General features: G+C 42.0%; 1 protein-coding gene across 1 annotated transcript in view; it reads right to left on the bottom strand.

The window, feature by feature from the left end:
- Nucleotides 1–14008, bottom strand: part of LOC310689771 (collagen alpha-6(VI) chain-like) — a 55995-nt gene that overhangs the window by 24253 nt on the left and 17734 nt on the right. Inside the window, exons 8-19 of the mRNA XM_083467750.1 lie at nt 12812–13161; nt 12030–12108; nt 8828–8973; nt 8175–8267; nt 7223–7276; nt 7071–7142; nt 6937–6963; nt 5147–5191; nt 5014–5067; nt 3381–3443; nt 2788–2853; nt 1318–1371 (exon numbers count right to left, since the gene is read on the bottom strand). Coding sequence (XP_083323876.1) covers nt 1318–1371; nt 2788–2853; nt 3381–3443; nt 5014–5067; nt 5147–5191; nt 6937–6963; nt 7071–7142; nt 7223–7276; nt 8175–8267; nt 8828–8973; nt 12030–12108; nt 12812–13161 — 1103 coding nt within the window. The remainder of the gene's footprint in view (nt 1–1317; nt 1372–2787; nt 2854–3380; nt 3444–5013; nt 5068–5146; nt 5192–6936; nt 6964–7070; nt 7143–7222; nt 7277–8174; nt 8268–8827; nt 8974–12029; nt 12109–12811; nt 13162–14008) is intronic.

Below are 14008 nucleotides of genomic sequence, written 5' to 3'. Positions count from 1 at the left end.
AGGGAGCAGCTCATGGAGCCCTTGGCCTGTTCCACACTGCTGCCACCAACCAACATAGGCATGGCACCATCAACATCCTTTTCTTCCCTCCACCACCCCTTCCTCCATCTTTGCAAGACCACCATCCTTCTCCCCCATTCCTCCCCATTTCTCCTCTTCTTCATCATACAGTTCTCTTCCCATCCCCCCCTTCTGGTAACATTTCTTATCATTGCAATAGCTGTGGCCTCTCTATAATTATTATTATTATTACTATTATTATTATTATTATTAATTTATATCCTGCCCTCCCTGGCCAAAGCCAGGCTCAGAGGGGCTAACAACAAAGAAAAATAGCACAGAGTACATTATATCACACAATGAATTAATTGAAATACATTCTAAAATCAATTCAGCATCAAATTAATGGCAACCATTGGGCTAGAGTTCTATGAGGATTACAGAAGGAGAGAGGGGGTCAGACTGTGCCTTGGCCAAAGGCCTGGTGGAACAGCTCCGTCTTGCAGGCCCTGCGGAAAGATGTCAAGTCCCGCAGGGCCCTAGTTTCTTGTGACAGAGCATTCCACCAGATCGGGGCCACGGCCGAAAAGGCCCTGGCTCTGGTTGAGGCCAGCTTAACCTCCCTGTGGCCCGGGATCTCCAAGATGTTTTTATTTGAAGACCGTAAGGTCCTCTGTGGGACATATAAGGGGAGGCGGTCCTGTAGGTACGAGGGTCCTAGGCCTACATCTCCTCTCTGCCTCACCTTGCTTGGGCTTTGAGAAGGAGGCCATCCCCCCCCCCAAGTCAGGCATTCTGCATTCATTTTTTATTTTTATAAACTCTTAAGTTTAATAAGCCTTTTCAGCTGCTATGGCAAACCACAGCAGCAGTGCAGGCAGTCTTGTGGCCATCTCACCCAAAATATCTGGAAGACCTTGACCCTCACTCCTAAAATGCTTCTAGTTGTGTGCCCCATTTGAGGTTGGCTTGTTATAAATGCTCAGACAGGATTTATGTGACATTTCACAAACAGGGACCGTAAACAGATAGGTGGCCGTGTTGGTCTGCCATAGTCAAAATAAAAAAATTCCTTCCAGTAGCACCTTAAAGACCACCTAAGTTAGTTCTTGGTATGAGCTTTCGTGTGCATGCACACGAAAGCTCATACCAAGAACTAACTTAGTTGGTCTTTAAGGTGCTACTGGAAGGAATTTTTTTATAGGGACCGTAAAGTAAGTTCTCCATTGTTTTGGATACCGAAGATGTGGTCTAGTTTGGAATTTGCTTAATCTTTTATTGACTAAGAAAACCCAGGTGAGCTACATTAGTCCTTACACTGTATCCTGGAGATCCGTTCTCGCCCGTAATACCTTGCGATCCTTTTTCTCCCTGCGGATAGAGAATTTAAATTTACATCACGGTTTCTGCAGCAATTATTGTGGCTCTTAATCTTTCAGCTTTTCACACTTTGCAGTTCTGTTGGGACAGACACAGAAAGAGCAAGCACACAGTTCACCTTGGTGGGGAAACGTAATGTTCATATACGTGCCTGAAGTAGTAGGAATAAAAAACATAAATAGGGAAGACCAAGAGTCAATTGTTGCAGGATGACTACAGTGCTACTATCAAATGGTCACTGATGGAACAATAGCAACTCTTATACCCTTAATGGTCCAACTGGGTCAAGTGACAAGCTTGCTACCAGATAAAAACATCTCCAGCTGATTGCATGTAATTTAATCCATCTATCTTTGTTTCTGGATTTCTCACAAATCCCACAAGCCCCCTATCTAGAATACATGTAAAATGATACTCCGTGCTGGTTATTGTACCAATGGTTGAACAATTGATATATATGAAGATTACCAGAAAGCTTTTAATGTGTGGTGTTCTGTTGTATTTTTGTATATTCTGTTGGAAACCACAGAGAGTGGCTGGGGCACCAAAAATAAATTTTTATTATTTAGTAGTAGTAGTAGTAGTAGTAGAAGAAGAAGAAGAAGAAGAGTAGTTTGGATTTGATATCCCACCTTTCACTCCCCTTCAGGAGTCTCAAAGCGGCTAACATTCTCCTCTCCCTTCCTCCCCCACAACAAACACTCTGTGAGGTGAGTGGGGCTGAGAGACTTCAAAGAAGTGTGACTGGCCCAAGGTCGCCCAGCAGCTGCATGTGGAGGAGTGGAGACACGAACCCGGTTTCCCAGATTACGAGACTACCGCTCTTAACCACTACACCACACTGGCTCTTTACCACTAGGATTGTCAGAGAATTCCGATGAAAACAGAAACGGGAGCAGTAACTGCTGATTTTTGCTTATTTGTCCCATGTCCAGTACAGAAATCAATCCATTTGTGGTTTCTATTGCATTCGGTACACAAATGAGAAGTAACTGATTGTTTCCTGCCCCCATTTCACTTCCTTTGCATCTGAATTAACGGGGTAGAATAATATAATCACAACACAATTTTTGTAATTTACTCAATTAATTATGTAAATGACCTAAGTTATGTAAGTTATGCAATATTGCCATGGTGGGTAGTGAGACAAATACAATAGTTTTTGGCGGAAGGTGAACTGTAGCAGAAGAGAAACAGTGATGCTACCAATTAAATTCTTCCAATTAAATGAATTGAAAGTTCTTATCTAAAGCTGTGATTAATGAATCGAATTATTCATCAAATCAATTTATCCATTTTGCTTGTAGTCATCTTTATTTACTCATCAATACCTTATAGTAAGGACTGAACTTTCAAGTGTTCAAAAACAAAAAAGATATAAGCAAAGCTATAATTATCAATAGTTACCCTGCTCCCTTGTGAACCTTTGTAACCTTTTGCTCCTTCTACATCATCATCCACTCCAGGATTTCCCTAAATAAATAAATAAAATAAGCTGAGGTTTACTTTCATGAAGATAAAACCAAAGTGTTGAATAATACACAGAGTAACACAAAAGTTGCCGTTCGTTGTGTAATCAAGATATGAGATATATCCACCCTTAAGGTTTTTAATTAGTTGAGAAGCATGCATTTTCTTTATATATAACAAGAATATTGTAGCGCCCTTTCATATTACTGCTGAATTGGAGCAAATGTCAATCAGGTTTCCCCCCCCCCCTGGATTGACATTTGTTCCGATTTATCGCTAAAGAGCGGATTTTCCAGAAGAAAGCGGAGGATCAAGGGCAAAACCACTTGAGTTGGACCCATGCCTGGAAAACATTGGACAAGCAGAAAACTGCTTGGACCCTTGGTTTCTAGGCAGAGGAAAAACGCAAGACTGGGCAAGCCCTAAGAGGGGCTGTTGATATGTATTTTAGTGCATTATAAATACAATCAGAAACTGCCAACTATATGTATGGTGTAGTAGTATGTTCATGGAGTGCGGAGAATACTTACAGGATCTCCCTGGAAGCCTTTCTGACCTTCATCACCAGGAAGTCCACTTGGTCCTGGGCTGCCCTGGAGATGGAAAATAATTCTGTGAAAACTTCCCAGATTGTCTGTTTGGATTTGTGGCTGTTTCAAAACCGAGAGAGTTGGGACCTTGCTACCCTTTCCTGTACGGTGAGGCTGCCCTTTGTAATCTTCACAATTGACTTTTCTAATGTGCTTGATATACGGCTGCACTGAAATATGACCCGGAATCTGCAGGTGGTACAAAATGCTACTGCTAATGAATACTGGGAAGTGAGGGCATAACCAATTTCTTTTTCAACAGCTGCACTGGGTACCTGCTAGCTTCTGGACCCAATTCAGGAGGCTGATGTTTACTGTTAAAGTCCTTCATGCACGAGCCTCCATATCTCTTTGTTCCGCTAGTAACACCCTGCTCTATATGTATGCATTCATTACATGAAATAGATATCAAAGGTAAGGAGCTGGGCATTCCCTGAAGTGTCCCTCAAGACTGTGGAATGGTCTCCTGGTGGAGGTCAGAGATTCTTCTATTTCAGCCTTTTGTTGGGACTATTAAAGCCATTTATTTCAGGTGACATTTGGCTGACTGATTCTTATCTATGGGATGCCATGATTTTCAGTGGTGGCTGGGACATGCTAACGAATACAATTATATCCAGTTCTCAATTAAGCCATTTTAAACCATGTGGAATGCATTTTTCTTTGTTGTTGTTTTGTTGTAAATGTCATTTGTGGTTTTGGTGCCTTCAGGTGCCATCAAACTGGTGTGGAATAGCTCGGTTTGGCGAGAGATAGTTAGCTTAGGGCACCTGATAGTTTTTGTAATATTTAGTAAAGGGTAAAGGGACCCCTGACCATTAGGTCCAGTCGTGACCGACTCTGGGGTTGCGGCGCTCATCTCACTTTATTGGCCGAGGGAGCCGGCGTAGAGCTTCCGGGTCATGTGGCCAGCATGACTAAGCCGCTTCTGGAGAACCAGAGCAGCGCACGGAAACGCCGTTTACCTTCCCGCCAGAGTGGTACCTATTTACCTACTTGCACTTTGACGTGCTTTTGAACTGCTAGGTTGGCAGGAGCAGGGACTGAGCAACGGGAGCTCACCCCGTCACGGGGATTCGAACCGCCGACCTTCTGATCGGCAAGTCCTAGGCTTTGTGGTTTAACCCACAGCGCCACCCGCGTCCCTTGTAATATTTACAAGGTCACAAAAAGTACAGCAGCTTTCCAGATGGGAGATGCCACTCAATACAGGCAGTTCAGAAACTTTCCCCCGAAAAGGAAAGACATATATATTTTCCCCAGATTATCATATGCGGAAACTGGGAAGCCCACCAAGCAAAATCCAAAGCTCACAATGTTTACAATGTGTCCCTGTCAAAATTTAGCGCCAGCATTTTATGGATGAAATTGCAATATTCCCATGCATGAGACATAGACATTTTTCAATATCTTAGGAAGCCCAACTATCCTAAACTTCTTACTAGTCTGTGCGTACTAAACCTATTCCTTTCCTTTGAGAATTATGTAAAAGTTCCTCACTTATACAGTACACTGGCTTACCAACTCTGCTCAATGTCAAACTTGGAAGCAATGATAGAATTTGAAAAGATACCTGCAGGCCTGCATCCCCCTTTTCTCCTTTGTGTCCTGGGAGTCCATGTGATCCCTTGAAGAAGATTTTGAAAATTAAATTATTTCCAGAGTTAAAAAAAGACTGCGACACAAGGAGGTGGAAAATAACTTACCTCTTCTCCCAGAATTCCATCAAGTCCATCATCCCCTTTCTCTCCCTATGAGAACAAAACCAGGCAATGAGTTGCACTGCTATTCAGAATAATCAGCCTGCATAAACAGTCCAAGAAAAGTAGAATCTTTGTCAACTCCAGCACCTGACCAAAGCCTAATAAGGATTTTTATTAATAGTGTCAGAAGCTTGTCCTACACTTGAGTAGGATCCTGGCAGAGACACATGCCCGATTGGCATGTTCTCTCCCTCCTGGTCTTTCGTTCGGGAGCTTCAAAAGCTTTCTTCTGCCTGAACATCACAGTGACCGATGCCAACAGACATCGGCACACTTATGGATCTGAAAAGTCTTCGCAGCTTGCGTAACAGACCTCAGCAACTCAGCATTTTGGCTAATCTACTTTATTTACATATAAACACACATGGAGCACTGCAGCATGGCTCCTTCTCTCTCTAGCATCAGACAGCAAAGAGAAAGAACAAAGGACAATAGTCCCACTTAACGGAACACAGTAACACAAACATCCTGTCTCCGTCACTTCCCACTTTGTGGAGTCAAAACATACACCGTCATGTGATAGGCAACAATCCCATGACTGCAATCATGGAGCAGGAATTCTAACAACTTTTAGGGTCCCCCTCCTTGACCCAGTGTCTCTCTATGATCCACTCTAAAATCTGCAATGTTATCTGTCTCTAGTTTCACATCCTTTCTCGCCTTTTCTAAAGACCTAACCCCAGCCCAGAACTAAGAAATATAAAATATGCAACTGAGCCAGTTGTTTACATTAGTTTACTTTGCCCATAATAATAAGAATTCTGTTTTGTTAAGCACTAGTCATAAAAAACCTTCCAGTTAGGGGAGGGAAATAACTCACTTCAGGCAACCTTATACAAAACAGAGACCAGAAGCTTTTGAATCGGATCTTCCTATGCCATTACTATAGATGTGAATCCTAGATTCATAGCCCATAATTTGCTACTTACTCTCGGGTTGCAGAGCTAACAGAAGGGGAAACAACGCAGAGCAGGGGCTGGTGATTGGGGTGTGATGGCCAATGGCCAACTGTGGCTGTGACATGTTGGGAAAGGCCTGGTGGGCTGGCCAGAGAGGGCCTGGTGGGCCAGTTGAAGTCCCCAGGCTGAAGACTTCCCAACACTAATGCAGGGCTTTGCCTCACTGATTGGGAACCCACCTTTGCCTATGAGAAGGCAAAATCTTTTCTGATATCCTATATCTAACAAGTGAGTGGGTTCCAGTTCCTCTTTCATTCAAAACAATCTTAGACAAATCATACCTCAAGTGGCATGGGTGGAACTCCACATGGAACTCCACCATGCATCTTGGCAAGGTCATATATTGAAGAGGAATAATGGTAATGGAGGAGAAGGGGCTCAGTCCTTTCCACACTAGCCATTTTTGTATTCAAATTCCCCTCTCCCTTTCCCCTGTAGCTTTCATATTTATATGTATGATAGTAAGTGTGCATCTGGAACCCTACGTGGAGGAAAGCATATGCAGGGATTTTGAGAAGAAAATGCAGTTTGTGGGGGACTTTATGTTGTCACACCCTAACTCAAAATCTGTGTCTCTAGAGGCTGCTCCTCATTTAATAAATAAATGGTGCTTTTTCACACTCATTTCATGTAATAAGTAGCTCGTCCACTGTTGTTGTCGTCATCATTATCATTATTATTCCTGGAATAGGTTTATAAATTTTTCACATTCACCAAACAATCACTATGTTTTTGCAGACATAAGACAGCACAGACGACATTTTCTTACTGCACCTTTCTTCCAGTTCGGCCTTGTAGCCCCTGAAATATTAAAAACAAAACAAAACAGGTGTTCATTAAATGATAAAACAAAACATTACAAAATCCGTCTTTTGATTATTATTTTAATTGCTTAAGTGTATTCCTACCTTCATTCCTTGACTGCCTGGGTCTCCCCTGTAGCCTTGGGGTCCCTCTGGCCCAGGGAAACCTCTGGAACCCTAAAAGAGAAAGACGACGTCAGTGGAAACAAGGACCCTACTATGGACTGAAAAATTATTTCAATGTTGATATAACTTACTGGCTCTCCATCCTCTCCTGTATATCCCCGATGGCCGGGCAAACCACTAGATCCCTGAAAATAAAATTTTAATAAAGAAGGTCAATACTGAAATTTGGGAAGCATTCAGATGAAGTGCTTTCTTTAAGAGTGGCTCAATATTTAGTAAAAGGTGCAGTCTGATAGATGCAACTTCAGTATTCTAGAGTGTAGAATATTTGCATGCAAGTTGGAGACTCTTTTACTTTTTCTCAAATTGAAGGGACCTCGTACATTACAAGTGTTTATCTGGGATGCACAAAGCGTTGTATTGTTTTTGATATTTGGTTGGAAGCCACCCAGAGTGGTTGGGGAGACCCAGTCAGATGGGTGGGGTATAAATAATAACTTATTATTACTATTATTATTCTTCTTAAAACATTACCACTGCATGGAAGGCTGCCTTCATTTCCTATACAGTTGTACCTTGGAAATTGATTGGAATCCATTCCAGAAGTCCGTTCGACTTCTGAAATGTTCGGAAACCAAAGTGTGGCTTCTGATTGGCTGCAGGAAGCTCCTGCAGCCAATCAGAAGCCGTGAAAGCCCCATCGGACATTCAGCTTCCAAAAGAACGTTTGAAAACTGGAACATTCACTTCTGGATTTCAATCATTCAGGAGCCCATTTGTTCGGGAGCCAAGGCGTTCGAGATCCAAGGTATGACTGTAGTTTGAATTATCAAATGTTAACTTGCAGAATTAATAAAAAATAAAATCCAAGCATTTCTGTTTTCCTTGATTAGCGTTCGGCAAGTTTCTACAAGCTAAATATTAGATTTAAAATGTAAGTTATTTTATCAGTGGCATATGAACTCCTTGAATGTTCAAATTAGGAAACTGGTAAAGGCTTCCACATGAAAGATACTGCATGTGGAAAGGAGTCAACATACACAGATGGTTGTAGTAAATTAAATTATGCACAAACATCCATACCTGTGATCCAATTTTCCCTTTTGATCCACGGGGCCCTTCATCTGGCATACACGTACAGAATTTGCAGCAGCATGTTCTCTCAGCAATTTGTGTCTTGAAAAGAGGAAATTGTCACAGATGAAACATATATTCTTAGTGTATTCCTGTAGCTTTAAACGTGATGAGAATTGAAATCACTGCACCCCATACCAATCACTTATTTTCTGGTCAAAGGTAAAAGGTAAAGGACCCCTGGACGGTTAAGTCCAGCCAAAGCGACTATGGAGTTGTGGTACTCATCTTGCCAAGGGAGCCGCCATTTGTCCACAGACAGCTTTCCGGGTCATGTGGCCAGCAGGACTAAACCACTTCCGGCACAATGGAACACCATGATGGAAACCAGAGCGCACTGAAACGCTGTTTACCTTCCGTCATTGTGGTACCTATTTATCTACTTGCACTGGTGTGCTTTCGAACTGCCAGATTGGCAGGAGCAGGGACAGAGCAACAGGAGCTCACCCTGCAGCGTGGATTTGAACTGCCCACCTTCTGATCGGCAAGCCCAAGAAGCTCAGTGGTTTAGACCACAGCACCACCCACATCCCTGTTTATTTTCTGGTATGAGGAGCATAAAGGAATGGACCCTTAAGCCTTTAAATGTCTTATAAACTTACCACAAAGGAAAACAGCCTGCTGGCAATATTTTGTGTACCCATACTTAATTGCTTGTTATAACCAAATCCCTTTCCAAATTCAATATCCAGAAGATCTGCAAAGTTGGTAACTCCTTCCAGAGCAACAGTTATTATTCCATCCAGTCCTGTTTGAAACATTGGTTGTTACAAATATGTTACACATATCTATTTCCCAGACTATTATTTGACCTTTTATTTTTCACTTCCTTATCCTGAAGGATTAACTCGCATGCTATGTATGATATGGTAACTAAAATGAGGAGAGTGGAGAATATATCATTTTTCACATTTCGTTTTTACAACTCTGGCTGGGACACCACTTAGTAGCAGATCAAAGAAGCAAAATAATCCTCTAACTTTCTGAATTTGTTTGAACATTTTAGCACCCAAAATAGTTCTCACGGATGCAACAAATGGGATCTATAATTATATACAACTACAGTTGTACCTCGGAAATTGAACGGAATCCATTCCGGAAGTCAGTTCGACTTCCAAAACAGTTGGAAACCGAAGCCCGGCTTCTGATTGGCTGCAGGAAGCTCCTACAGCCAACTGGAAGCTGCAGAAGTCCCGTCGGACGTTTGGCTTCCAAAAATAGTTCGCAAACCGGAACAGTCACTTCTGGGTTTGCGGCGTTCGGGAGCCAAAACGTTTGAGAACTAAGCAGTTCGAAAACCAAGGTATGACTGCAATCATAAACAATATCAGAGCGGTTTCTAAGAATTATATATGGAACCACACACTAAAAACATATAAAATCGGAAATCACCTATAATGGAAAGATGCGTTCTTAATTGCCTGACGGAATAGAAAAGTTTTCAGCAGGTATTTAAAAGTTAAACAAGAAGGCACACAATACTGGGCTGGTGACCCTAAGGCAGGGGTTGGCAGCCTAGGGCCCATGGGCCACAAGCGACTCACAGGGGTCATTTAACCGCCCCACGAGCTGCCCCCAAACCAAGCCACCCACTCAGTGAGTCCCCGCATGCTGCGCTAAAATGGTGCGGCATGGGGACTCACTTTTGTGGTGTGGGAAATCATGTCTGCACATGTCAGAAACTGAGGGTGCAGGTGCGATCTGGCCCACAGAGGGATCTCTGCTGGAGTGAACTGGCCCAGGCAAGGTAAACCTTGCTGATCCCTGCCCTAAGGATTACTCTCTTTTTCTCAAATGAGGCTTTCCAACACAGGGAACAATCAGCAACACTCCAGCAGATGAGCTCAGTGATCAAGCTGGGATATAAGGTATATGGTCAGACTGTGGTGCCACATGTTGGACCAGTTGGAGCTTCCGAACCAGGCACAAAGGCAGCCCCACATGGAACACATTGCAGTAACCCAGTGTCAAGGCTACCAACACAAGGACTATAGTGCTAGCTGTATATTGCAGAGATACATAACTGCAACACTGAACCAGACTAGTACGCATGCTCAAGATGTGCTGCGCAGATCCTGAATGTCATGTACGGGAGTTCCCCTCTCCCTTTCGGTGGCTCACCGGTAAGAATTAATGAGCATTTGGTAGATTTATAGTCTTTTTATTATAGCATTCTGCTATGAGCACAAACAGGCAACTCTCCACAAGGATATTAGCTGCCTACTCTGACTCCTCCTTGTGATTTCTGCAGCAAGGAGTGTGCCAAATGGAAGTTCCTCTCCCCCTGCGTCTCCTTTGTTCTCTGACACGCTTAGACCTCCGAGTTTGGGGGAAGGGAGGGCATTCCTCCCCACTCTCGATTGATGTATCGCTCAGCTGCTCCCTCTCTTCTGGTTGCTTAGCCACTACATCATAGGTGGGCAGCTCCTTTCTCAACTGTGCAGCTTCTGTGTCTCCCTGCTTGTGGAGATGCTGGAAGCAAAGGGGGGGGGGCAAATATTCCCCCTCCTCTTCTGTTAGGATCTGATCTTCCGGTGATTGCACCCCCCATCTTCCGATTCAGACCAGCCCCTGACACTGAATAATAATAATAAATAATAATAATAATAATAATTTATTATTTATACCCCACCCATCTGGCTGGGTTTCCCCAACCACTCTAGGCGGCTTCCAACAAAACACTAAAATACAATCACCTATTAAACATTCAAAGCTTCCCTAAACAGGGCTGCCTCCAGATGTCTTCTAAAAGTTTGGTAGTTATTTTCTCTTTGACATGTGGTGGGAGGGCGTTCCACAGGGCAGGAATAAGAATGTTATTATAGATTAATGCAACAAAATTTGTATATACCACTCGGTCATTTATTACCCTGAAGAGTCTCCATTTTCTATCCCTTGAATGTCAAGGAATTCATCCCTCCAGTCTTTTGATCTGAACAGTTCTGCTACTCTGGGGATGAACTGAAGGCACATGACACAGAAATCTTGCTAAAGCTATGTGGGGTTGAGTTTGGTTAGTGCCAGGACAGCAGACTTCCCAAGTGAGTCCTGCTGGTGCTCTTCCCACAGGCGACTAGTGAAAGAGTATGCTAGACTAGATGGACCATTGACCTCATCCGATAGGCTCTTTGTATGTTCTTAGTGCCTTACATATGTCACCTTGCATACCACCTTATTGTTATAGCTATAACTTATCTGCGCTATTTAACGAAATTAAAAGACGCCTGCTTCTTGGGGAAAAAGCAATGACAAAACTAGACAGTATCTTAAAAAGCAGAGACATCACCTTGCCAACAAAGGTCCGTATAGTTAAAGCTATGGTTTTCCCAGTAGTGATGTATGGAAGTGGGAGCTGGACCATAAAGAAGGCTGATCACCGAAGAATTGATGCTTTTGAATTATGGTGCTGGAGGAGACTCTTGAGAGTCCCATGAACTGCAAGAAGATCAAACCGATCCATTCTGAAGGAAATCAGCCCTGAGTGCTCACTGGAAGGACAGATCCTGAAGCTGAGGCTCCAATACTTGGCCACCTCATGAGAAGAGAAGACTCCCTGGAAAAGGCCCTGATGTTGGGAAAGATGGAGGGCGCAAGGAGAAGGGGACGACAGAGGACGAGATGGTTGGATAGTGTTCTCGAAGCTACCAACATGAGTTTGACCAAACTGTGGGAGGCAGTGGAAGACAGGAGTGCCTGGCGTGCTCTGGTCCATGGGTCACGAAGAGTCAGACACGACTAAACGACTAAACAACAACAACAACAATCTGCGCTAAAACAATTATATTCTGATTTTATGTAACGTACCCTTTTTTCGAAGTTCTTCCGATTTCTTTTTAAGTACTTCTTTGTCAGCATCCAAGCCATCAGAGAAAACAAGCAAAACCTAAAAAGTATTAGAAAGGAAAGACTAAAACAGAAACTGTATATACCCTAAGAGCAACAAGATATATGAAAATATGGTACAACTTCATTCATCAAATAGTATAATGGCTAGCTAGACTGAAAGAATAACTGCACATCTGGGGAATTGATTTTCTTTTTTTTATATAAAGTAGAACTAGGGATGGAGGAGAAATTTCATTCAGTGTGCATTTAAATACATAATCCAAATGGCAGCTGTCTTTTGAAATCTGCATTTTTCTGAATTTTGTGATTTGGTTTCTCAATCAAAATATGTACAAAACGTATATTTGCCACGTATATAAAAATGCATATATTAGTGAAAATAATATACCAACATTCATTAGGGAAAAATATTCCAAAAATGCATATTTTAGGAAGAACCGCATCCAAAAATATTGTTAGGAGAACGTGCTCTAAATGACAAACTTTCATCCAGATCTTTTGAATTTATTTGTTTTTGAAGTGGTGCAGAAATGTGATTATCTGAATTTAAGATAGGAAAAAGGAGAAACTAAGAGAAGCTGAAGATTTGTTCCTTCTTAGTTAAGACTGACAGGCGACTACAAAGCAGATACAGTGATGGAGATTCGGATTATTCCGAAGGGTTAGCTGGCAAGTATGGAATAAAAAAACCTGCTTACGCAGCATTTAAGTACCATCTGTTGAGCATGAGAATAACTTACCTGGCTTCGCATGTGATTACCAGATACATTTTCAAATACATTCCAAAGGCTGTCTAGGAATTCGACATTGAGATATGATGGGCCGTTCAGCCTAACTTTCCGGAGATCCTCTAGGATTTTTTCATGGTCAACTTGGAGCGTCCGCAGGAAAGGTGTGTCAGTATTTTCTATTAGATTTGCCACACTGAACTGTGTTTTTGTTCCTTTGTTACAACTCACAGCCCCATAAGATGTAAAGTCTTTTAAAATATCAGGGAGATAAGTCTCCAGAAGGTGCTGCTCATGGAAAATATGGTCTCCTGCTTTCTGAGATGAGATGTCGAATCCAATAACGACATCCATAAAACATACTGTTTTAGGGAAACGCAAAGATTAAAAAAAAAAATCACAAATTAATTTTAAAAGTAAACCCTGGAAGAAGATAGGTACAGAAGGAGCAGTGCAGAACTGTAGTCTAACAAACTTGAACCATTTATCCTTTGAGATTGGTTATTTCTAAGTATCTCAGGTGATATCTAGAGAAACATCTGTCTTAAGATTTTTTGATCAGTCTTTAACATCAGCAGTTAGGAGTGTTTCAGCCCTGTTTTTGAGTTTGTTTAAAATCTAAAACAGCTTATCTCGTATTCCTTTGTAAGTTTTGTTAAACATTTTGTAAAGGCAATACTTTACAAAAGAGTTTTCACAGCCGAGTCCTCAACGCCTTATTACTACTGCTTGGCTTTCTTTAAATAGGGCTATGTCTAAAACTCGTCATTAAGGTTTTCATACCTTTTTTGTAAACTCGGGGAAGCATTTCAGCCCTGTTCTTGAGTTTGTTTAAAATCATTTAAGGTTCATGATTTCTCTATTTCCTTCTGAGGAAACTGAATAGTTCAGTGAAACGAGGCTTGTAGCCGGCATCCCGTTAAGGCTTTGTTCAATTCTAGGTTAATTTTTTCCTTAAACGTTTTGATTTTTGTTATTTAGTTTAATTCTATAGTCGATTACTGCTCGTTTCAGGGATTTTCACGGCATTTCATTTGTTTTGTGTAATTTCTTGTTTCCGCGACTGTCTTTTTTCTACTGGTTAAGATTTTTTACTGGCCAAGGAAGAAGTGGATTTATCCATATAGAGGCAAACTTGGAAATTTAATGGATGGATACATTTACTTGGGTTTGCTTGGTTTAACGGAAGGGCGACCAAAATTAGAACTG

Source organism: Podarcis liolepis (assembly GCF_965112155.1).
Source record: "Podarcis liolepis genome assembly, chromosome: 12".
NCBI classification, from domain to species: Eukaryota; Metazoa; Chordata; class Lepidosauria; order Squamata; family Lacertidae; genus Podarcis; species Podarcis liolepis.
This window is presented reverse-complemented; position numbering and strand designations above follow the sequence as displayed.